General features: G+C 38.2%; 1 protein-coding gene across 1 annotated transcript in view; it reads right to left on the bottom strand.

The window, feature by feature from the left end:
• Positions 1-65: 65 nt before the first annotated feature.
• The window catches only part of MED13 (mediator complex subunit 13), a 60,338-nt gene continuing 37,990 nt past the window's right edge, over positions 66-22,413 (bottom strand). The window contains exons 10-30 of the mRNA XM_067309565.1: positions 21,114-21,330; positions 20,076-20,160; positions 19,566-19,687; positions 17,477-17,567; positions 17,091-17,305; positions 16,513-16,709; positions 14,372-15,288; positions 12,816-12,983; positions 11,768-11,991; positions 11,030-11,219; positions 10,044-10,509; positions 9,415-9,634; positions 8,577-8,768; positions 8,194-8,417; positions 7,515-7,657; positions 7,127-7,285; positions 6,845-7,030; positions 6,499-6,647; positions 6,076-6,249; positions 4,757-4,857; positions 66-4,018 (exon numbers count right to left, since the gene is read on the bottom strand). Of these exons, the coding sequence (XP_067165666.1) occupies positions 3,886-4,018; positions 4,757-4,857; positions 6,076-6,249; positions 6,499-6,647; positions 6,845-7,030; positions 7,127-7,285; positions 7,515-7,657; positions 8,194-8,417; positions 8,577-8,768; positions 9,415-9,634; positions 10,044-10,509; positions 11,030-11,219; positions 11,768-11,991; positions 12,816-12,983; positions 14,372-15,288; positions 16,513-16,709; positions 17,091-17,305; positions 17,477-17,567; positions 19,566-19,687; positions 20,076-20,160; positions 21,114-21,330 (4,573 nt within the window). The 3' untranslated portion in view covers positions 66-3,885. The remainder of the gene's footprint in view (positions 4,019-4,756; positions 4,858-6,075; positions 6,250-6,498; positions 6,648-6,844; positions 7,031-7,126; positions 7,286-7,514; positions 7,658-8,193; positions 8,418-8,576; positions 8,769-9,414; positions 9,635-10,043; positions 10,510-11,029; positions 11,220-11,767; positions 11,992-12,815; positions 12,984-14,371; positions 15,289-16,512; positions 16,710-17,090; positions 17,306-17,476; positions 17,568-19,565; positions 19,688-20,075; positions 20,161-21,113; positions 21,331-22,413) is intronic.

The raw sequence follows: 22,413 nt of genomic DNA, 5'->3' as shown, positions 1-22,413 counted from the left end.
AGGGGCCCCACGTCTCCTCCCGCCCGCCCGCCGCCCCCCGGCTGTAAATAAAGAGACGCCGCAAGCAAGGCTTCATGAATAATTTATTCCATTTGAATTTTTTTTAAAAAGTATAAACCTTTTTTTTTTTCATTTCCTCAATCACAATTTGTACAACTCAGTGTTTATGGCATTCGGCAGCAATAGTGTTTGTTCCTTATGCGCTTTTTGTCATGATAAATACGACGGTTTGGACCAGCAACTGTCACCGCTGTGTGAGAACTCAAGAAAGGCCCCGCGGTGAAGCGACCCGGGGGGGGGGGGGGGAAGGGGGGGGAACATGTGCAGTAATGAGGCCACAGGCTGCAACCGACACCCAGAGCTTCGCGCCGTCCTCGCATCCAGTTTAATCGGAAAAAACTAAAGCTTTAGCAGTGACTTCCTGAAAAAGTGACCCTGAGGATTATGGTAGGTCCCAAATCCAGTTCTACTGTAAATTAAGTTTTACTCCACTGAAAATAAAACTTAGAGGCCCCCCTCCCCCCTGAAGCATGAGGCCTAGTCCTGGGTCCTTTAGGCAAAGACAACAAGAAAACAGCCCTTCCCAGCTGCAGCTTCTCAAGACAGTAATGTCATACAATGGCACCTCATTAAGAAAACATTCTCAAAAGAAACCCACATCAAACATTGCTTATGCAGCACTACTACTAAAACAGACGGATATGCTGTGCCATACTGTTGCGCAGCAAATTATATGGTGCAATAGCATTTTAAGAACATTTTACTCTTATTTTTGAAAGCTTTAAAATAATGTAACATAATATTTTGATATTACAGTATTAACAAATAGTGCTTGATTAAAGACATCTGCAAGTCTTCATAGCAACACATTGAAGTTAAAAATTACCATAGGAGGTAAATACAGAAATACAATAATCTGCGCCATACTGACAGCTAAGTAAGAACATAGCTGAGGATTTAAATATAAATTCATTTATTTTTACTTATTTCAGGAAATGTTAGAAAGATTTACATGTTACAGCTACTTTAAAATTTAAGGGCTGTTTGCAAGTACAGTTGGTGGCCTGCTGGTCTAGCAACAGCGTTTACAGAAATCCGATTCAAATAATAGAATAAGTCACAGTCCAGATGACTACATGGCTTAAGTACAGTACAGCTAAATTAAAATACATTATTTTTTTAATCTGAATGGGAAGATTTCAGATGCATCTTTCACTGGCTATCTAACAAGAGGAGATAAACTTCCACAGCTACTTAATAGAGCACTGCCAGGAACAATGCTTTTTTGCAAGACCACTTTGAGAAGCTAGAGCTGAAATTTTCAGATACATTAAGCTTGTACTTGCTAAACAACCCAAATTAGTGGATTGTGACAATTTTATTCATAAATCACTAATTATGTGCCCTTAAAAGAGTAAAACAGCTCAGTGAAAGAAACTAACAAAGAAGTGTGCCCAATGTAGTAGCTGGCTCCATGGGGATGGCAGTTTTGATATGCACATTGCTGGCTGCGACTATCGCTTTCAGAAATGACCCTCCTGATATTTCCTAGTGGTTACAATATTATAATTTACTTAAACTGCATTTGGGGAGAGGGGAGAAAAAGAACTGGCATATTTCACAGTTGGAGACTTTCACAGGGAAGGTTGTGGTCCAGATAACAGAGTACAGTTATACCAATGTTCAGGCAGCTCATTCACTTACCTTTATGGATACAAGTCAGATTTAACAAAACAAAACGAGATATGCTTTGAAAATTCCAGTTTTAGAAGCACTTTTCCCCTTAAGAGCTCAGCCAAATGAGAAAGAAAACACCTGCTCTAAAACAAAAGTGTGCTGTTTAATCTGTGGTACATTATCATTATCAAGAAAAAGTAATGGACAGACCCAGTTTTTAACTTTAATATCAAAATATGCTGACTTCTGATTGCACTCATGTTTTTTTGAAGAAACGACTGAAAATTTTTGTCACCAATTGTACAACTTCTTTATACAAAAACAAAAAAGTTGCTAATATTGTATATATACAATTCAAGGAGACTGTTTATACGAAAAATTATCTCAGGCAAATATTTTGCATTTACAAAACATGATTTTCATCAACATATTAAGTTTTGTAAATACAAGTGATTTCTTCTTTGTAGAGGATTAACGGTGGGTGCACAAATGGATCTTAGAGCTTGTTCCTTTCGAGGTCTGAACAGGCAAGATGAACAGTACTGAGACCCAGGTGATAAACTAGCATGGGTTCTCCCAACAGGCTCACGCGGGCACTGCAGGAGTAAGTCCTTAACCTGGCAGTCAGAAGATGAGGAACCAAGAAAAAGCATATGCTGTTGCTCCTCAGCACCCGTAGGGGCCATTTTAGAGCAGCATCAGACATTTGGCATGTGCTAGGAGAATGGAAGGAAACTACCGAGGAAAAATGGTGACTGTAGATAGAGGGAGAGGTTTACAAAAGCCTTATAACTCACGAGTCCCTTCCTTAGGGAGGGCTAAGCCTCCTTGGCACATGCCCCAGCCAGAGTCTGAAAAGGGGACGAGGGGAAGGCCATACACTGATACTTGGGACCTTCACCACAGTGCCAAAATACATGAAAAAGGAAAACGTTCAGGGTTTCGTTTTGTTTTTTACTAGTGGAATAAAATCTGAATACCAGAATTCACTGAGAATCTATATACACCACATTTTAGTTAAACACACACCAATCTTAAAGTCAAGATTGACTATTTTTGCATTTGTAAAATGGCTAGGGCTGGGCTAAATTTCAGCCTTGCAGGAGACTTTGGATAAGGTCAGAATTTTCTGTGTCTGTGTGTTCTGTCTCAGATTCGTGCTTTATCACAAACACGAAAGAGAATAATGCAGTCGCCACAGTGCCAAGAATATCCAGGTAACAACAATGCACAATGGATATTCTTGTAATAAAAACCTGTCTGCTGGAAACAGATCTGAGAATCTAGCCACAGCCCTGAACCATAACACAAACTTCAATTGAAGAGTTTATTCGTTTTATTCTCACTACAAGTTAAACCACCTACAATATCACTTATATATTGCCATTGTTACTCTGTAAAGGTGTGATATAAAATGCTGTAAGACCCGGTACCTTTTCAATTTATATAAACACAGTGAACTTCATTACTGTACATGTACTCTGCAACTACAGCTTAGCTGTAAATCCCCCACACACAATGGTATGGACATTAACCCCTCTATCCCCATTAAACTGTACATCAAGACAATACAAATTTACTGTCCCCACCCACCCCCTTACAAAAAAATAATACTCTAAAAGCAACCTACTGCAACTTTTAATTAAGACGATTACATATATTTTAGACCAATTGCTTTAAAGCAAGAAGGCAGTATAAACCTTCTAGGAAAATTTTTATAAAAGAGGTTAAGAAATATAAGACAATTTATACATTTAAAAACTTACAATAAATAAGAGATGCAGGCATTTTTGAATACTAGGTACTATAATCCAATACAAGAACATCTTGATGTTCTGAAGCCATAGGTTGAAACTTATTGTTCCTCATGTTTCTTCTCATCTCCATGCTTTAAAATTCATTAACCATGACTGGGTACTATGGCTCATTACTCTTCACAAATACTGTGACTGGGGAAAAATGGTTAATTTTGCTACTAAAAATGTTATAATACACTTTCTGATCATCATTCTAAAGAGTCCCCCATAGTCAATGCATCAAAGACAGTAGGGTTATAGATGCCCTTCTCACAAGCCAAAGCAATATTTGCTGGAAGTAACAAGATTCATACCCCATCACAAACAACTTGCACTGAGAAGAATTTATAACTTAGTCCTGCAGTGAAATATCCCTTTTCCTCATTCTTGTCTTTCAAAATTCAGATGAAGATCACAGCATATTCATGATAAAGTTATACAACTGATTCAGCACCACAAAATGAACTGGGAGACACGACCGTCTGTCCTGGGTTGCAGGATCACAGGTTAGCCAGGAGAGTGCATTGTACTGTTCCAGAACAAACCTGGAAAGCAAACAAGCGTCCATCAAACCAACAGATTTTCCCACCACTATTTTCAGGAAAGCATTTTATAGTCCTCATTTAATAGAAATCCAGTTTCCTTAGAACTAAACACACAAAATAGTTTTGCCAACATTCCGAAATAATATGCCTTCAGAATTATTACAGCAGGTCAAAGCTAGACTTTTTTCCCCCAGTGGAAAACAGCCATTTTAATTGTTGATGCTCAACTAATATCAAGAGATTTACATATGAAAACAAAAATCTAGAGAAGTCTGACTTTTTCCTCATCAACAGGTGTCCCATTTTTACATGGATCTACTCTATTCTGCTTCAGCACTTCACTATTCCCACAACCAATCCAAGTTTCTGGCTTAACAGCTTGATAAATAATCTTCCATTCACTTATGCACCATCTTCCATGTTACACCTCAAACTCCGTTAAAGCTTGAGGAATTCATTGTCTTTCAAATATTTTCAGTTGTAATCAACATTAATTAGTTAAAAGGGGGCTTTGAGATGTTTTAGTTTGTTTTTAATTGCACTGTTTTGCGATAAAGCCATCTTTTAATCACTCAAAGCACAGTAATTTCGAATGTGTCTGTGTGAAGTACTTAAGGATATTAGCAGCACAAAAAAAAGAAAACTAACAGCAAGAACAAGAAAGAAATAGGTAACTTTACAACAGCAATATGAAAAATGAAATGCAGAATATTTTTGTAAGTGATCAACCATAAATACCTGAGCACATCAGAAGTTTGATTAGAATCAAGTGGATGGGAGTGTTTACTGTGGAGTAGCTCGTCTGATTGCACTGAAGGCACGTGGAGGTGCAGAGAGGCCTAGGAAAGGAAGAGGAAACGCTAGCAGTTACTACCCCATTCTACTACAACGTAGTTTTTCCTCTGTATTGTTGAGCTCTACCGTTCAGCCGCTTTCTATTGTGTGACACACAAGCCAAACCATGTTTTAACCTTATACAGTCAACAAGCATTGGAATGATCAGAATATGAGAAAATGCACTCAAATTCCTCTTAAAAGCACAGTGCTAGTAGCGTAATACATCTTAGGAAATACTTTTTAAAATCCCTTTGCCTACATTAAGTGATTATTTAAAAAAAATTAAAAAGCAACTCAAGTGGCCCAAGATTTCTAGTAATATATGGACTTTAAAGTTCAGTTGTTTTCCATAAGACCAGTCTATTTATATTCCATAGAGCTACTTAAGCTAAATAATAAATCCTCCATTCCAAAAAAAAAAAAAAAAAAAAAAAACTTATACCAAAAACACAGCTGAGCTTAGGCCAAGAGGCACCACTAATCCAGACACAAATAAGGCTGAAGAAAATAGACCAGTATCATCAGATAATATGGTATAGTATGAGAGATGCTAATTTAAGTCAAGAATGAATCATGTTAATACGCAAAGTTTCTCTGTATACCAACGTATAGCTTTAAGTGTGCCAAGTCTGGCTTGATTGTGCCATAAAAAGATAAGGAGAGCAGACAATATCCAGACAGATGGGGCAATGACTATCACTTGGAGACAACCAACATTGAAAATCTAGCTTTTATACTTTATGCAATACATAAACAGAGATTATTTTTACCCCGTGTAAACGTAATACTACATCATACTTGTGTACTTCCCTCTACCGCCAGTCCCAAAGGGACTCAAACATTAACCAGAGATCTGGCCAGAAGCTCAGCAGAACACCTATCCTTACAAAATACCATAGCACAAAGCCAGTAAGAAAAAGGAGATCAGGCTACTATAAAGAAACCATCAGAAGGAGCAGAACCCATTGAAACATTTGCTACTTTAGTTAATAATGTTTCTCCACTTTTAAAAAGTGAATATAAAAACCCTTTGGCTCAAAAATTTAAAACCCAACTTCTCTATTGAAACAAAAACACGCGTATTCCAAGAGGCACGCACCAGATTTGTTCCCAACACAACGATGACCTAATTCTCATTATTCAGATCCCTGCACACCACACAATTATCTACTACGCGCTGCCCAGGAAGATGGTTGCACAGACCGCTGAAGTTACAGTACCTTAAGAAACAAGGGACACTGATTTTGTGCTTGAGGACACGCTGACCAAAACCAGTCAGGCAATGGACCTGCTTTGGCAGTTGACACAAAGTAACCCAGGGCCAGTGGCTGCTGCAGTATATTTGTTACTTCGTCATGAGATTCCGTTGAAAGCAATCGATCTGTACCTTGACCCTGTAAAACAACAGGTCTAATATTAGGAGAAGGTGACTTAAGAGAAACTATCTGTAACTTTCAAAACACAAGGCATTTTGAAACGTCCGAACATTACATGAATTTTGCAAAGCCAATTCAATATCCAATTGATCCAAAACATTTCATGGGAACTTTTCATTCCACAAACAAAATTAGCAGATTGTGTGTGTGGGGGGGGAACAACCCCCTCCCCCACACGCACTACTCTGCATTTACTCTAATAGTTACCTTGCCCATATCACCTCCATGGGGGTAGTGGGACCCTGGAGAATGTACAGGGGATCCAGTAGGGGATGCAGGAAGAATATTTATAATATCAGGATCAAGATCATCTCCAGTGTCTAACAAGTCAAAGATCCCCATTCCATCTGCTCCATCTTGAAAAAGAACAAGACCAGTCAATTTCTACTTTCCCTAGGTACAAGATACAACAACACATTCTGAAATCAAGGAATTTTCAGTATAAGTCTTGTGGCTCATTAGAACAAACAGCCTTAATCTTAATATAGCGGGAGCAGTGAGGGGTTTTTGGTTTTGCTGTTTTTAAAGCAAGAAAAAAATTCTGTGCACTAACCGTTGTTTGTGTTGAAGGCCAGGTCCAAGTTTTCAGTGGTATAAGTTGACGATGCTACTTGCACAGAAGCAGATGTGGGAAACACAAGTATGTGAGTGCACGATGTGTCCTGTGGGGTATTCAGCTGAGATGTCTGCATATTTAAAGTGGTGCTGCGTCCAAATACAGAGCCTGTCGATACGGAATCTTTGGAAGAGAAATCAAGTATTTCCTTAGTTTGATTACAATGGAGCTACTAGTTCCCTCACCAAAACCAGAAGCTTCTCAGAGTTCCTCAAATACCTGGCATAATAATGAAGGACCCCTGGGGTTCCATCGCCACCAAACACGCGCTGAGAATACTGGGAGAGTCTGCAGCGGAGATACCGCACATCCTACACATATCTTTTAGCCTCTTACTGAGCGACTGGAGGTTTCGGCGGCTCAGCAAACAACTCCAATCTGAGGATATAAAGACACATAAGTTTGTCTAGAATAACAATGTTTGCTGAAAAATACATACTTTATATGTAGCAGCGTGCAGTTTAAACTTCACATGTGCTAACTTTTAGAGTTCCTTTATATATTTGTAACAGCTTTTCTTCCAGAAGCAGCGACAGACACTACTTTATGTTATAATAAAAAATTAAAGCTCCAAATCAAATTTTAGACTCTAGGATGCTAACATTACCTTTTAATTCCCCATGTCCTATTCTTCCTAAACGGCCTATTACAACTCTCCACGGCAAAGAGCTCATCTGCACAAGTCCCAAGCACCATTCCCAGAGTTTCTGAAGACCAAGTCTGCGGGCAGAGCCCTTTTTCCTGCGAGCTCTAGAATGGAGAAAAAAGGGAGGGAAAAAAAAAAAAAAAAAAAAAACTAGAACCTGCAAACCATCTGCAATAAGTTTCTATTGCCATGTTTGCAACTTCATATTTGTATTAAGCTGAACATTCACAGGGCACAGGAATGTTAATATCCTGGTACATCAAATCCAGCTTCATTTCAAATTAAACTAAACAAAGGGTTGGGTTGGGGGGGGAAGGGAGAGGGTTGTTTTTTGTTTGTTTGTTTTAATTAATCACATCCTAACACCAATGTGAAAAGCCAGAAAGTTTGGGGGTTTTATATGAACACATTTGTACCAAAACATATAAGAAACAGGAAACCAAATAAAGTTCTTCTGGAAATTTAACTCAGAAGCAATATGCACTTAATAGTGAAAACACCCACTTACTTTAACTACTTTTGCAATATAATGTGGCTACAAACATCTACAATCAGTTATTCTTACAGCATCATAAAGAGAGGAGGAAGAGAAAAGACAAGTCGAAATGCACATGCTAAAAATTAATTTGTTTGTTCTTACCTATTTGGTACATCAATATTAATTATGCAAGTTTCTAACTGTTCTCCATAGAGATCTGTACAGGATGCCAGAAGCCATCTTTGATCATGAGACAAACAGTAGCCCACAAAAAGTACATTATACTTCTGGCCAGCTTCTCCAAAAGTTTCTCCTAGTTCTGTTTGCTTGTCCTTTACAGGAGCCAGTATAAAAGGAGGGGTATATAGTCGAATACACTCAGGTCTCTATAGAGATGACAGAACAGAATGAAGTTTCAAGACTTAACTATTCCTAAGAACTTTGGTTAATTAATATGTGATTTAATAAAAGAGACAGACATTTCTCTGATCTGCATATTTACACAATCATCAAGTTAAAAACCAAGAACTCTTCTAGATACTCACATCGGGGCTCTTAAGAGCAGTTTCCATTGCTAAACCTGGGCCAAAGCCAGTTAATGTTTTCACGTTGGTAGAAGTTGGAAGAGGTCTCCGACACTGAGTAAATGCTGAAAAGGCCAAGGACTTTAAATGCTGAGTGTAAATCTGCCGGTCTTCATGTTTCACAGGTTGTAAAAGGTACTGACATGGGACAATCTAGAACAGATTACCAGGGGGAAAAGAAAAAAAAAGGCCTCACTGGGTGCTATTGATATCAGAAAACAATTACTGTTTCATCATTAGATTAAATGGTTTTTGAGATAGTATTGGGTAAGCTGTTTTTAAAATTTACTTAGCAATCAAATTTCTCTGGTTCTTTGGTATCTTCCCTCCACTTCTCCTAAAGCCGTGTGGGACTTTAAGTAATTATTCTTCTTGAAGTTTTCTCAGAGAATGCAAGAATTTGGTTAGAAGTGATTTCTCAAAAGAGAAATCCATTTATTAGTTCTGCAGCTGCTGGCAGCATTACAGACTGAGGCCTATGAGGAAGGTGCACTGCCTAAAGCCCAGCAGGGTCACATCGCTAGCAGAGATCAGCGATGGACAAGCAGTTTTCCCATACTTCACTCACTCATTTTCCTTTGAGATGAGACTGATGAGTGCAGAATATACCACAGGATTTGGTTTTGATTAATAATAGCCAAACTGCTCTAACAACTATAATCTCCATAATTTAAATAGCTGCAGAACTGTAAGTCATGCTTACAAAGCAAATGAAACTTTCACCCTGAAGGTGTCATCATCTCCAAAACACAGCTAGAGCAAAAGATACTTTGACATGTTGCTACAAATGATGGCTTACCTGCACAGAAATTATATTCTTGATGTTAGGAGGAAGAACCTGAACCATCTCTAAAAAGCAGCGCAGAAGCCCAAGTGTCCACAAACTGGATGAGCTACTGTTCTCATCCTTTTTTTCATATGTAAAAGGATCAATTATGTAAACTACGATTGCAGGTGGATAGGTGATGGCATGTGAATCTCCATCTGTAGGAACGCCAACTTTATCACGGTCCATAGTGCTGGAAATTAAATTTTGAAACCAGTTACAAAAAGCTGAGTTTTATAGTGATATATTCTTGGTTATAGGGTATTTCTACATTAAACAGCGCCAGTTATCTATTCTCCTCCTGCTCCACTTTAAGATATACAGAAGCTAGTAGTTTGGTGAACTAAGAAAGTTTGGTGAAAGAGAAAGTTTATTTTTAAACCATGGCAGACACTGAGATGCTATTAAAACTGAACATTACAGCTAAGACTTGAATCAAAAAGTTTAACTCCAAACATCATATTCTCCCTAAAAAATAGCCTGGTAACTAGAAAAGAAATACAGGAGTTTTACTGAGAACACCAGAACTACATTAACACATTTCTATTTTTTGAGCCGGGGCAGGGGATAGTCTCACGTAGCTGGACTGTGCAGTCCATTACCTTTCAGAAACCTCTGGATGGGGCTGCACAGGTGCAGAAGTATTATCTCCAGACATCCCTGCCGTTTGCAGTGGCGGCTGTTGCTGCTGTCCGCCTGTTTGCCCGTTTTGGACCGTTGCAGCCTGCGTGGGCAGGGAGGCGGAAGTGGTGTTGTTCATACCGGTAAAAGGTGGAAATGAAGAAGGCTTGCTAGCTGGTATCCCACTGCCCATATTGGCAGAAGAAGATGAAGTGGCAGTGGTAGTCAGAGTTGAATTAGCTGTGGTAGCTGCAGAAGACATGGCACTGTTTGACGTCGCTGTCATAGTACTACTGGTAGGAGCTGCAGGAGCAGACGATGGAGTGTTGGGATTTGCGGCATTAGCTGTCACTGGGGGCAGAGCGGAGGACGGCTGGCTTGCGGGAGGGATTAGATTTGTTTGGGAAAGTAAAGAATTGTCCAAGGGCTGAGAAGCAAGATAAGGACCTAAAAATCAGAAAAAGCATAATTTCATATTGCAGCTGTTTATAGCATACTTACGTAAATTGATGGTTTTTACAACATAGAGGCTTAAGTTTTAGCATGCATTTTGCATCTTACATTAAAACACAAGTACTAAATTTTCAATTTCTAGCTTTTTGCCTAATAAGACACTTTCAGAAATATCTAGAAATCTACTTTAAAGAATACTTTTTTTCAGCCATGTTAAATTTGTGCTAGGAATCACTGCTTCAGAATCTAAGTCACCAAAGCAGAAAGGCAGCAGAAGTCACTGTCAGGCAGTGAAACTACCATTCCCTAAAGATACTGCTAGATGATAAGAAGCTGTTTTGGCACATACCTAAATACATATTTTTTCCCAAGCACAGAACAAAAAATAAACTGTATCCAACAATAAGACTTAATAAATAAATGCAACTATTCCTCCTTTTCTACTGGGACTGAGTTACTGGTAACTGTATGAAACAAAAAGATCATGGAAAAAATTTAAAAAAAACCCTCATACCTAGCTCATATCTGCATACTTGTGCATATAGTTTGAGTTTGGAAAATGCTTCATCGTTGGCATTAGCTGTCTGCGAGAACCATTCTGTGACCAGCTTCTCAGAAAGTTTCTTCGAAGCAGTAGGTCCAACTCTCATGATCCCATCAGGCAATAACTTGCAAATAGGTCTATGCTGACCAAGTCTGCATGACTGCAAAGAAGGCAAAATAAAAGATGCAAGATTAGGTATTTGTAGACTTTAAGAATTATAAAATAATCAAAGGAGCATATATATAAACATAGAGAACTCAGTTTAGTTATGACATCCAAAAGGAGTATTTTAATTCTAGAACACCAGACCAATATGAAATACTGTATAACCGTTTTATGTCATATTTTCAGGTTCTCCTAAATGCAAGAAAAAACAGATTGACACATCATCTGCTCTAACCTTAATAACAATCCAAGTTATACATGCATTTAATTAATTAATTCTACGTAGCTAAACAATTGAGTAGTAATACGCAGTTTTACCACTGTGTGGCGTCTATCTGACAGACTCTCAAAAAAGCTATTACTAAAAGGAATGACGAGCAGCATGAACAACCCTGATCTTCCAAGTGCCTATTCCTGAAAGCCTTTCTGTGCGTTTCTGTGTGTTTATATCATTTGAGACAAGCCTGATAAGTAGTTATGAGTATGCATCAGAAATAGTCTTTCAAAAATCCATTTCACTGTTAACTGCCATAAATAATGTACCTCATATATTGCAGTCAGATCCCTAAAGAAGCTTTTTGCTCCATTCAGCAGAGCCTCATTCTCAGGGCACACCACAACGTAAGCAACATCTCTTTGAGATCCATAAGGTTCCAGCATCAGCCTCTCCCAATACGGCAATGCAAATGGAGACAGCACCAGAAAATCATAATCGTATCCCAGCAGAAATGTTGGGATTGGCAGTGGTTCCGGGGACTCATCGGTTCCTATGTAAGCAAGATACATTTTCCAATATATTAAGCAAGAAGTTAATAAAATTAACACCCTGCTTCTAGGAAGCAGGGATAGAAACACTAGTGTTACTAATAGAAAGGAACGCTGATTAAAAGTAGAATAGTCCTTGTTTTAATAAATACAAACGCAATGTATGTGCGCATGATCCAACCCTCCACAAAAAGGCAGCAGCTAGTTATTTTTATTTGAAATCTCCCAGGGCCTCAAGAAGATGTTCCACAGTTAAATATTTTTATCACTATTCCTGACTATTGACGGTCAGGAACAGATCTTCACTGCTCAGGAAGCCTTCCCCGCAGAATCTAAACCATCAGTAATCAAGAAACGAGGAGGAGGAAGTATAATAGTCTAAGCAGACACGTGAAGGAATGCGCACCACAGAAGGAATACACTTAAGAACATGCAATTACATGTACTCTATATGTATAATTAGAGTACTACAGTAACTATGAAAGATCTGCTGATGAAAGGTCACCCTTCTACATGTCAGTGAAGCAATCTCACATGCTAATAAAGTCAGAGTTTAAATCTTAAACTGAGTACACAAAACTTATCGTCTATCAGTAAACACATATTATTTTCTAAAAACAGTATCGTTTCCTGCTTTTAGAAAAATATATGGAATTTTCTGTTTTTGTAAAGAGAAGCATTCCCCCATCTAACAGTTCTGCTTAGTTTAAAGGAAAGGTCCAAATACTGCTTTAGCATTCCAGTAGGTTTAACTGCATCTAGACACTGAGGTTTGGTAGCCGGATCAAGTAGAGATTAGTGGGCAGGAGTCTACACAGCAGTTTACCGTAAGAGCCTCTGCCAGCCATTTTGTGAAACTGTTGCCATGTGAGGGGGCCTTGCACACCCCAAGATCGGACTGTTCGTTTTTTCTGAATTGCATCCTGAAGAACTGGCTGAAGCGAGAGGAGCATACGAAGGATGTCCTGGGAACACTGCATGCTCACATCCACAACTGAAAGGACAAGAAATTGTCAGGGCTTACCACAACAACAGGAAAAAAAGAAAGCCTTCCACAAACAACCCAGAATCCTACACCATCTTCGTTTTAAACAAAGTCACTTTCTTCTCAAATAAATAAATATGCTGTTCATAAAGGCCATGCAAAGGTCAAGATATAAAACATCAAGCGCACAGACTTTTTTAATCTGTAGAGTTCCTTTCCTTGAAAGCCTTACCATCTTAGTATTTTTTCTTAGTCTGAATCAAAAAAAAAAAAAAACATACAACCAAGTCATACAAGCTTTAAACTACAGAGCTTCTCCTTCCAAATAGAGGTTGTTGAAGCAGACTGCCACCCAGTGCTCACTTCAGAGAAGTCTAGGGAAGCCTCAAACAACAGTCAGTCTGTTTCATCAGCTTGGCACCACTATGTCATTTTTAATACACAGTGTTTAGGAATAAAAAGCTAACAAAATTTGATAAGGTTATAATTTCATAGCCTCCATTTAAAAGCATCTTTTACATCTTTTTATCTTAAATACCAAGGTCATGGTAATACTGAGTCTTCTCCTGGGTGCCTGCAAACATTGATTTATCTACAGCATGAGCTTTTAAACTTAACCCCCCACTGATGCTCAGAAACCTAGCTGTCTTTTACTATTAGTCTTCTTGATGCTCACCAATGACTCTGAATTGCAGTTAACCACTATCCAAGTTTCATATTTCACTGTTAATCCTACTAGAGTTGCTACATGAAAAGACTATTGTTGAAAGGTGAGGTAGCTACCCAAATACACATGAGCAAGGGTGTTCTGTGAGGCAGTATAGCATTAGTCAAGCCCTAGAAAGAAAAACAAACAAGGATCTCTGGTAGATCCAACAAACAGTGAAGGCCCCATTAAAGTATTATTTTATATTAAATACTTATATATTTTTATATTTAATGGCACACATGCCACTGAATTACCACCACCACCCTTAAAGGGGGCAGAAGCCAACTAAATCATGTGCCTTAATTCCACCACAGTAGCCGTGACAATACAGTCACACTTTGTACCACCTACACTTCCAAAGTGCATTCACTCCACAGAACCTCCATAGATGCAGTCATCAAAAGCTGTGTTAAAAGAATAACCATGGTAAAATGCTGTGGACAATTACTGTGGTCTCACATTGCACTTACAATCTATGTTAGATGGTAGTCAAGGCCTACATTCTGCTTTGCGTAGGGTACTAGTGAAGAAATGTAAAAGGAATAGTTATTCTGTACGTCATTAAAATAGAAGTTCATGTGAGCATGCAGGTGGAGGGGGAAGAAAAGAAAGGGGAGGGGGAAAACCAAACCCTTAAAAAAATTATAGGATAAGTAGAAAATAAGATGTAATTGTTTTCAATATTTACCATTTCTTTTTGACCAGTGGTGCAAGCAAGTAGTTTTCACAAGTGCTTCATCAACTTTCCCTCCTGACATATTGTCCATGAACTGGCGTCCATGTTCCAATGCTAAGTAGCAGTCATTGCAACAATCCCTTTCTTCTACACGTACCAGGTTGCTAACTGCACCAACTTTGTGTATAGGATCTTGATCTGCTGCTCCAAACGGTGAGAACAAGTTGGTGCACTGATCCTGCAGCAACAGTATTAACTCATCGGGCAGTTTCTCAGGTTCTTTCAGTCCTCCACTGCCATGTTCAAAAGAAGTAGCTCTGAGAGCTTCAAAGCGTTTTTCTGCTTCTTTGCCACACTCTGTATTACGTCCTAGAATATCCAATTCATCTTCAAGAAACAGTCCAGAACTGTTGCCAAATTTTCTATTCATAACAGCACTGAAACCACAGGTACACCTATATTGGGCCTCTTGTGTTGGATCAGGAATGTAAACTCCAACATCAGCACCTTTGATGTTCATATTGCAAACACATATGCAGCAGCTGTCAAAGTTACAGTCTTTGAAGAGATTCATTACAGACTCTGAGAGGATAAGATTCACATAAAGACTGTGCGCCTCTGGGATGGAAGGCACAGTTGCGGGTTCAACAGAATTCAGCGGTCTACATGTTGATGGTGTGGAAGCTGGTGAATATAAGTCAGAGTTCTCATATTTGACTGAACCCTGTGCACTTGCGGGTCCACCAGCTCCACGAGGCGTCCGAGGAGTCCTTGGTGTCCTAGGAGTTGGGAAACGAGGGGTGGAAGGAGAAGGGAGAATTCCAGCTCCACTGTTACTGGGAGGTGCACTACTTGGTGGCATACCAAACGGAGTATGAGTTTGTGGTGTGTAGGCAGGGCCATACTCTTGATCCATAGTGCTTCCATCACTAATAGCAGCCACAAGAAGAAGGAAATATTTTAAATACATGAAATATTGGTTTTGAAGTTTAAGTCTCAAATTTCTATATAAGGACCTTCCTAATTAATATTTACTTTTTTCAACTAATCTTCCATAATCTACAGCACGAAGATTTTCACTCCCTAAGGAACTTCAAGAGCATTTGTTCTAAAAGACTTTGCAGGACTCCCATTGATAGCAGTGTTAAAGAATCTTGCCCCTCCTCCTCTCTTCTTTGTCCTTTCCTTTCCACAAAGCTTCTAGGAAATAAGTGTGGTCAGTATAAATTATAAATTCTATGGATGTCTGGAGTCTGAAGGGCACCTTTTCCTTTTCATGTTTTATTTACATACTATGTTGACACACAACACTTAGAAAATATACTAGGTCTATCAACAGCAGACTCCACTGAATCCACAAGGAAAGTATCACCTGGAAACATTAAATATTTTCTTTCCTAAGCAGCTGAGTATCTCCAAAGACCTATAAGACTAATGAGACTTGAAAACATATTACTTATGCTTGACCCAAATAGAAGCAACCTCAGTATTTAAACCGAGATTTAAAATTCATATAATTTTACAAATAAATATGGAGTCTCCCTGTTGCCTAATCCATCTATAGAAGCTACTAATGCAGAAGTGAAGGACAAATAAACGTTTTCCTCAAGAAGAACTGCCAGCAAAACCATCGCTACCAAGTGCACATTACAGAAACGCTTACTGCAATACTACTGTTACTAGGCAATGTCACACTGGGCACAGCATCCAATCACAGGAAGAGTTCCTAGTGCCAATGTAGCCGAGATTACTGCTATTTAAGAAGATAATTTAAGAAACAGAAGCACCACCGACTAAGCCCTTACAGTACCTACAACATCATGGCAAAAACAGAGTCCCAAGTTTACATTTAACTTGATTGTTACCATCTTCATTACTTATTAAAATTGGACTTGCACCATTAAGCTTCCCCAAGAAACCTTTAAATGAGACAACAAATAAAATGAACGCACGGTTAAGAACCTATTTGAGAAGACAGTCTCTTACTGTAAGTTTTAATCCTAAGTTTTTTAAAGGCTCTTGTCAGTTGTCTAAACAAAGTGTTTTTACAAGAATTTCTCATTACAGGTTTACAGAAAATTAGATAAGAGTACTTTCTATAACGTGGAAAACTGACAGCCACATAAAACAAACACCTGTGGCACACGTCATACCCATCTTTGATGAATGGCATGGCAGGCCCTGGAGGAAGTAAATCCAACTTTCCCACAGTCCAACTCTGGCGATAAATGCATTCCTCTGGCAGTTTGATGGGAGGGAGACACTGGCTAGGAAGAGTCTTTAGTGGTGCAAACATGGAACATCCCACTAAAGCTTGACAGTTCTCAGGTTTATAAACATAAGAATAATCCTAGAAGTTAGAGAAGGTAAAGCATCAGCATATAAATTAGTAAATTAGATAATTTCAACAACACAAATGCTTCTAAAAATTTAACTGAATAAAATGTTGCCTCCAATTCAAGTAGTAGTGCTTCTATATTCAACCCATATATAGTTACAACAGTGAAAGCTAACATTTGCACACACGAACAGCATTTGCACCTACGATTCTCCAACAAATAGCATACCAACATAAAACAAACTGTGAACTAGAATTACTGAGATGCATTCCTCGGTTTACTAATGGCTTACACCACCACCCTTTCTTGAAGCAGCTCCTATTCAGGATTTTAGGTAATAAATTGAACAGTAAGCATTAGAAGCATTTATCAGGACTAACAGCACGACATACCTTTATTTCAGCAGGTTTGGGGCTGCAGAAACCCTCATCTACTTCAATTCTGAACTGAGCTCCCACACTAGAGCTATTCCCTTCAAGTACTGTTCCTCCAAGTGTAGTGTCCATACTGCCATATTCCTTATTATTCATGTTCATTGGAGAAAATCCCATAATATGTTGTTCCAATGAAGGTGGAGTTGGATACATTTTATGGAGATCTGCAGTGCCTAATTTCAGATTAAAAATAGGCTTTAGAGCATGAAAACTACCTGAAGTATTTCCTTTGTCTTAAGATTTCATTAAGGCAAAAGAAGAGTACGTTTCCAAATTCCCATAACATATTAGCAATCAAGTGTTTCAAGTTAGTATTCTATTTAGGGAAGACAAATAAAGCTTACTTATGCATGACAGTGGGTCTAAATTTCCTGCTTTTGCCTCTTTGCAGTTGGATTTGTCATCAGAGCCATTCACTGTTCTTTTAGATCCAGGCTAGAAAGGAAAAGAAGTACTATAATAAAATCATTCCAGACATGAACACATCCAATCAAGTATCTCCATCTTAAAAATGAAGCCATTCAGGCCATTCCTCTCACCCCCTCTGAACTTGAAAATCTGTTTGAATTCTGGGGGGAGAAAAAAAAAAAGAAAAGAAAAAAGTCATATCTAATATTTCAAAAGGGTTAGTCTGACTCCACAAGCAAGAGACAAGCACTAAGGGCAAAAAAGTATTTTCTTGGAAGCACTAAAAACTAATTAGGGTTTTCCTAGTTGTGGTATTTAAAATGTAAAAATAAGGACTATGCAAGAAACCTATTTCAGAACTGCTACTTTCAACCACTCACCTAGGTTGCCACAGGTTATGGATAAAAAGTCAATTTCTCTTTCCACTGTAAGTCTTGTATTTTCGTGAGCCCCTCCCTCCCAAACTTATTCATATTCTCAAGACATCATTCTTCTCCACACAGAAGTGTTTCACACTTATTTACAGAAGGAGTACTGGGATTGCAAGGCTGGGAGAAAAGAATGATGCTTTAAAACACTTTTTCAGGTCGTGTTCATACAAATACAAGATCTGTATAACTGACTTAGGTACTTTTTAAGCCAGATTAATGATAATTGTTCAATCAATATTGTGGCTGTAGTTGTGTATAAAGCACAAGTATAGTTTATTCCTATCATTCCTTCCTTTTCAAAAAGCTATATAACTACAAGGAACTTAAATATGCATAACTGCATCCACATTAGAAGCATCATATTGCTATACCTATAATATAGTGAAAGTGGTACAACACTTATCTACGTACAGAGCTTTAGTGTCCACTCTTAAAAGCCTCGCCCCCCAATACAGGCATGTGAACTAATGGGAATTTCATGTACAGTGGGCATACAAAGCAGAAATTCTATATAATATTAAAAAAATAAGTAAATTAGAAGCCACATGCCAGCAGTTGGGCTCGCATTTGTCCTCACTTAATACTAGTAACAGAACATTTTGCCATCAAATCATGATGCTATTGAAATAAAAAATCAGTTATAAAATAAGTCTCATCCTGTTAGCAGATCTATTTAAAAAAGCAAGCTAAATCTGTCTGCCCACAATCTATCAGGTTTAGAGGAAAAAAAGAAAGAAAGATACAGTCCTAAAGTCACACTAACATCACTGATGTTAGCGCATGAATAGGAACAGAAAAGAAAGGGCAACACAAAATTCCTGGAACAAGAGGGAAGGGGAAGAACTGTTGAAATTCAAAGAACAAGAGATATTTTACAATGTTTAGACAGTACTAAAGTCTATTTAAAATAAGAGTCTTCATGTTCAAAGAGCAAATACACTTGCTTTATATAATGATGACCTTTGATGGCTATTAAGATCCTACAGCCCTTACTCAGCTACAGCTCCCATTAAAGTTGACGGGTATTTTGCCTGGGTAAGGGGATTTAGGATTAAGCATGGAGCAAAGTACAGTTCAAAAAAAGACAACTGATTACCAAGAGTATTGAAATAGAAACTAAAAAGATAATGGATTCTGAACCATCGGAGACTGCAAGAGAAACTATTACAAGATAATAGCTGGTACAATGAAGCAGCTTATTTGGCAGAATGTCCACTTAAACATCTCCTCTTTCACAGGTTTGTTTTGTTCCAGTATTAGCTGCATTAACTAGTAAACAGAACATAAGACCATAGGAAAAGAGCACTAGTATCCCTCTCAGATCTATAAAATGATAACTAAAGGTATATTCAAGAAGCTTGTACTGTCTGCATAGTAAAGATGCAAGATCAAAAGCTTGTTTCTATAAAAATATATCATTGTAATTGAGTCAGCCACAAGAGCATGCCTGCTAAAGGGGAGCCTTGACACTTGTTTATATGCATGTTTTACAAGTTCTTAAGTTCTCTTCCTACAAGCACAAAAAAAACAAACATACAGGTTCTCCTTGCAGTTTTCTGTCTGGCCGCTGCCATTATTTTTGCAGATCACTTACTGTTAGTTCATCTTCATCAGAATTGAAGAGATTGTCAAGGTCAGTGTAAGAGACCACCAAGTCTGTTTCATGGAACAGGCTAGTTGATGCAGTGCGAGCATGAGCAGCAATACGTTGGGCATCTATAAAGACAACAAACATTAAAAAAACAACAACAAAAAAACCCACGCACTCAAGATTTATATTAAAATATATATATATTTCAAAAATTATTTCCATATCTAATAAGAAAAAAAAAGAAAAAAGAAAAACAAAAAAGAAACCCCTCTGTTCTCAGTTCCACTCAACTATCTTACACATGGATTTTAAAGCCAACATATTTATTTGTAACTTTTAACAAAGAAAAGGTGTTTTCAAGCAGATTCTGAAGAGACAAGGAAAAAATAATAGGAATATAGGAAAAAATAATCCATAAAGTAAAAATTTCACAACCTATTGAAGTCTATCAACTATCCGAGAGAGCATTAATATACCACAATTAAAAACAAAACAAAACAAAAAACTCTTTACCTTGCTTGACAGAAGGACTAAATAGAGACATAGCATCCTCTCCTTCATGAGATAGAACTGTAACACTAGATGTCCCATCTTCAGCCTATATTAAAAAAAAAGGAGGGGGGCAAAGTCTGTTTAAATGAACTGTTGGGAGAGGGGGATTTATCTGCCTATGGGAATTACTTTAAGTTTGGGAAGTATCAGGTTCTCATTAGCCTGCTGGCTCAGCAAGGTGAAGCCTGGGGGTCAGGTCAGTGGTACTTGCCCAGGGAGAAGGGAGCCTGGAATACAGACAACAGCCCAGCAACGTACAGAGGAAGAGCACAGATAGGAAAGAAAATCTTGGGTTTTTTTGTGTTGGGGATAAGCAATATAATTTAAAAATCAAGATGTAGATTCTTGCTACAACACCTTATTGAAAAACATTTAAAAAAACAAATGCTACTCATTAACTATACCAGTAACTATTAATGAAGGAGTGCATATATACTTAAGCTGTCCTAATAAGCCAATTTATTTCATAAATTTATTTCATATGCAAGCTCCTAATTCAGAGTGAGTGAGTAGTTTTGTTTTAAGTAGCAGCCTCACATGGTTAGTCCTGGCTAATGTGCAGGAAAAAAAATAAAATAAAAAATAAAACCTCACTGTCCAGGCAACTAGTCAGTGTTCAGTCCCACTTACTCCTCTAAGCTTTCCACAAATGAGGAAAGCACTTGCCTTGTTCTTACACTCTTCCCCAAGCATCTGCTATTGCCCATTTCTAGAGAAAGACTACCGAGCTAGATGGATTCTGGTTCCAATCCAGCAGTATTCTCCCGGTCTAAGCCACAGACCCTAGTGCAAAAGCATCACCAGCGTGCTGAAAAAAGTTAGGTGGTATAGGTATTAAATGCACGCTATGTACCTTCATTGATCGTTTCCGTTTAAACACAAAACTTTATTTTTTAAATGTACTTCTGAACATACAGAGCCAGATTTCAATTACATTTGGTGGCTAAAGTAGTTTGTTTTAATCCCATCATTAATTTGTATTCTCACTCCTTTACTCACCTTGTGTTTCTTCCCAGCTTCCCTCTCAATGTTCTGCCTATCTTTTTTACTATCAGGAAATAAGAATTCCACATCACCATCAACAAACGCATAAGGATCGATTTCAGGTTCCTGGTCAGCTTCCGACACTACTGCTGTAAGGTATTGGTTTTTACTCTGATACTGTTGCACCAGTTCATCGGAAACCTTTAAAGGTTTCCTACATTGCACCATTAATCTGTACAGAAGAAAAATAAAATCAGTTATTCATGAAAATATTTTTACTATCACACAACTTCTAAAAAAGAACTTCACCTTCCCTTCCCTCCTTCCCCTCCATCCCAACTTCTGAAAAATTCTGGGGAAGAAGATGAAATCATTAGTCATATAATACAACCTCCTTACATACATGTCAGACATAGCACTGATTCATTCTTCTCATCTCTCCTCAAGCAATGTCAACCCAGATAAAGATTACCAATTCATCCCAGGCCATAGCTGTCATTTATTAGAAAGTACAGATGTATTAAACTGTCTATATCCACTACAAAAACCTCATCAGGTTAAAAAAAAAAAAAAGATTTACTGACAGTCCCCATCCATGCCCAAACAAATGATTAGAAATTAGCGATCAAAGCTAAATTCTCCATTTTTAAGAGTCTAATTCCTGAGCATTTAATTCAGTTTAATCTAGAAAGTCAGTACGTCTCACAACACCCAGGTGCATCTAACACAACAAGGGTGATTATAACAAGCAGATGCAGACACACTGATATTCTGCTGTACACATGAAGTCTGGCCATCCAAAAAGCCCCAAGTAATAACTACTCAAAGCACACAAATGCCACTACGTTAACTAGTCATTTACAGTACTTACCTAAATATAAGTTAAGCTTACAACACAAACACCTGAATTACTAACCAGAATAAACACACATTTGCCATTGTCAATACTCTTAACAATGAGCCAAAAATGGAATAAGAACACAGAACCTAAGGTTGTGTGTCAGGAATACTGGTTTCACAGGTGTAACTTTCGTATCGCACCAAAGAGATACTGGCAAGCAGAAAACTATCACAAGCTACGTCAAGAGTATTAGCTATCCATATGCCCTCTAGCTTCTGCCCCAAAGAAAGTTTATTTATGTATGCCAGCACACAAGAGGGGCCAAGCAAGGAAAGCACCCCTTCAAAAACAAGAGAACTCTTTCAGCAGCGTCAGACTGACGTAGCCGCACAATTTCTTCATGTTCAGAGATCGTCTTCCTCCCAAACAGCAACAGAACGGCCAGCGAGACACACTCATGGAAGAGTCTCACGT

The sequence above is a fragment of the Apteryx mantelli genome, chromosome 22, assembly GCF_036417845.1.
Source record: "Apteryx mantelli isolate bAptMan1 chromosome 22, bAptMan1.hap1, whole genome shotgun sequence".
Lineage (NCBI taxonomy): Eukaryota > Metazoa > Chordata > Aves > Apterygiformes > Apterygidae > Apteryx > Apteryx mantelli.
Note: the sequence above shows the minus strand (reverse complement) of the source record. Positions and strands in the feature narration are given on the sequence as shown.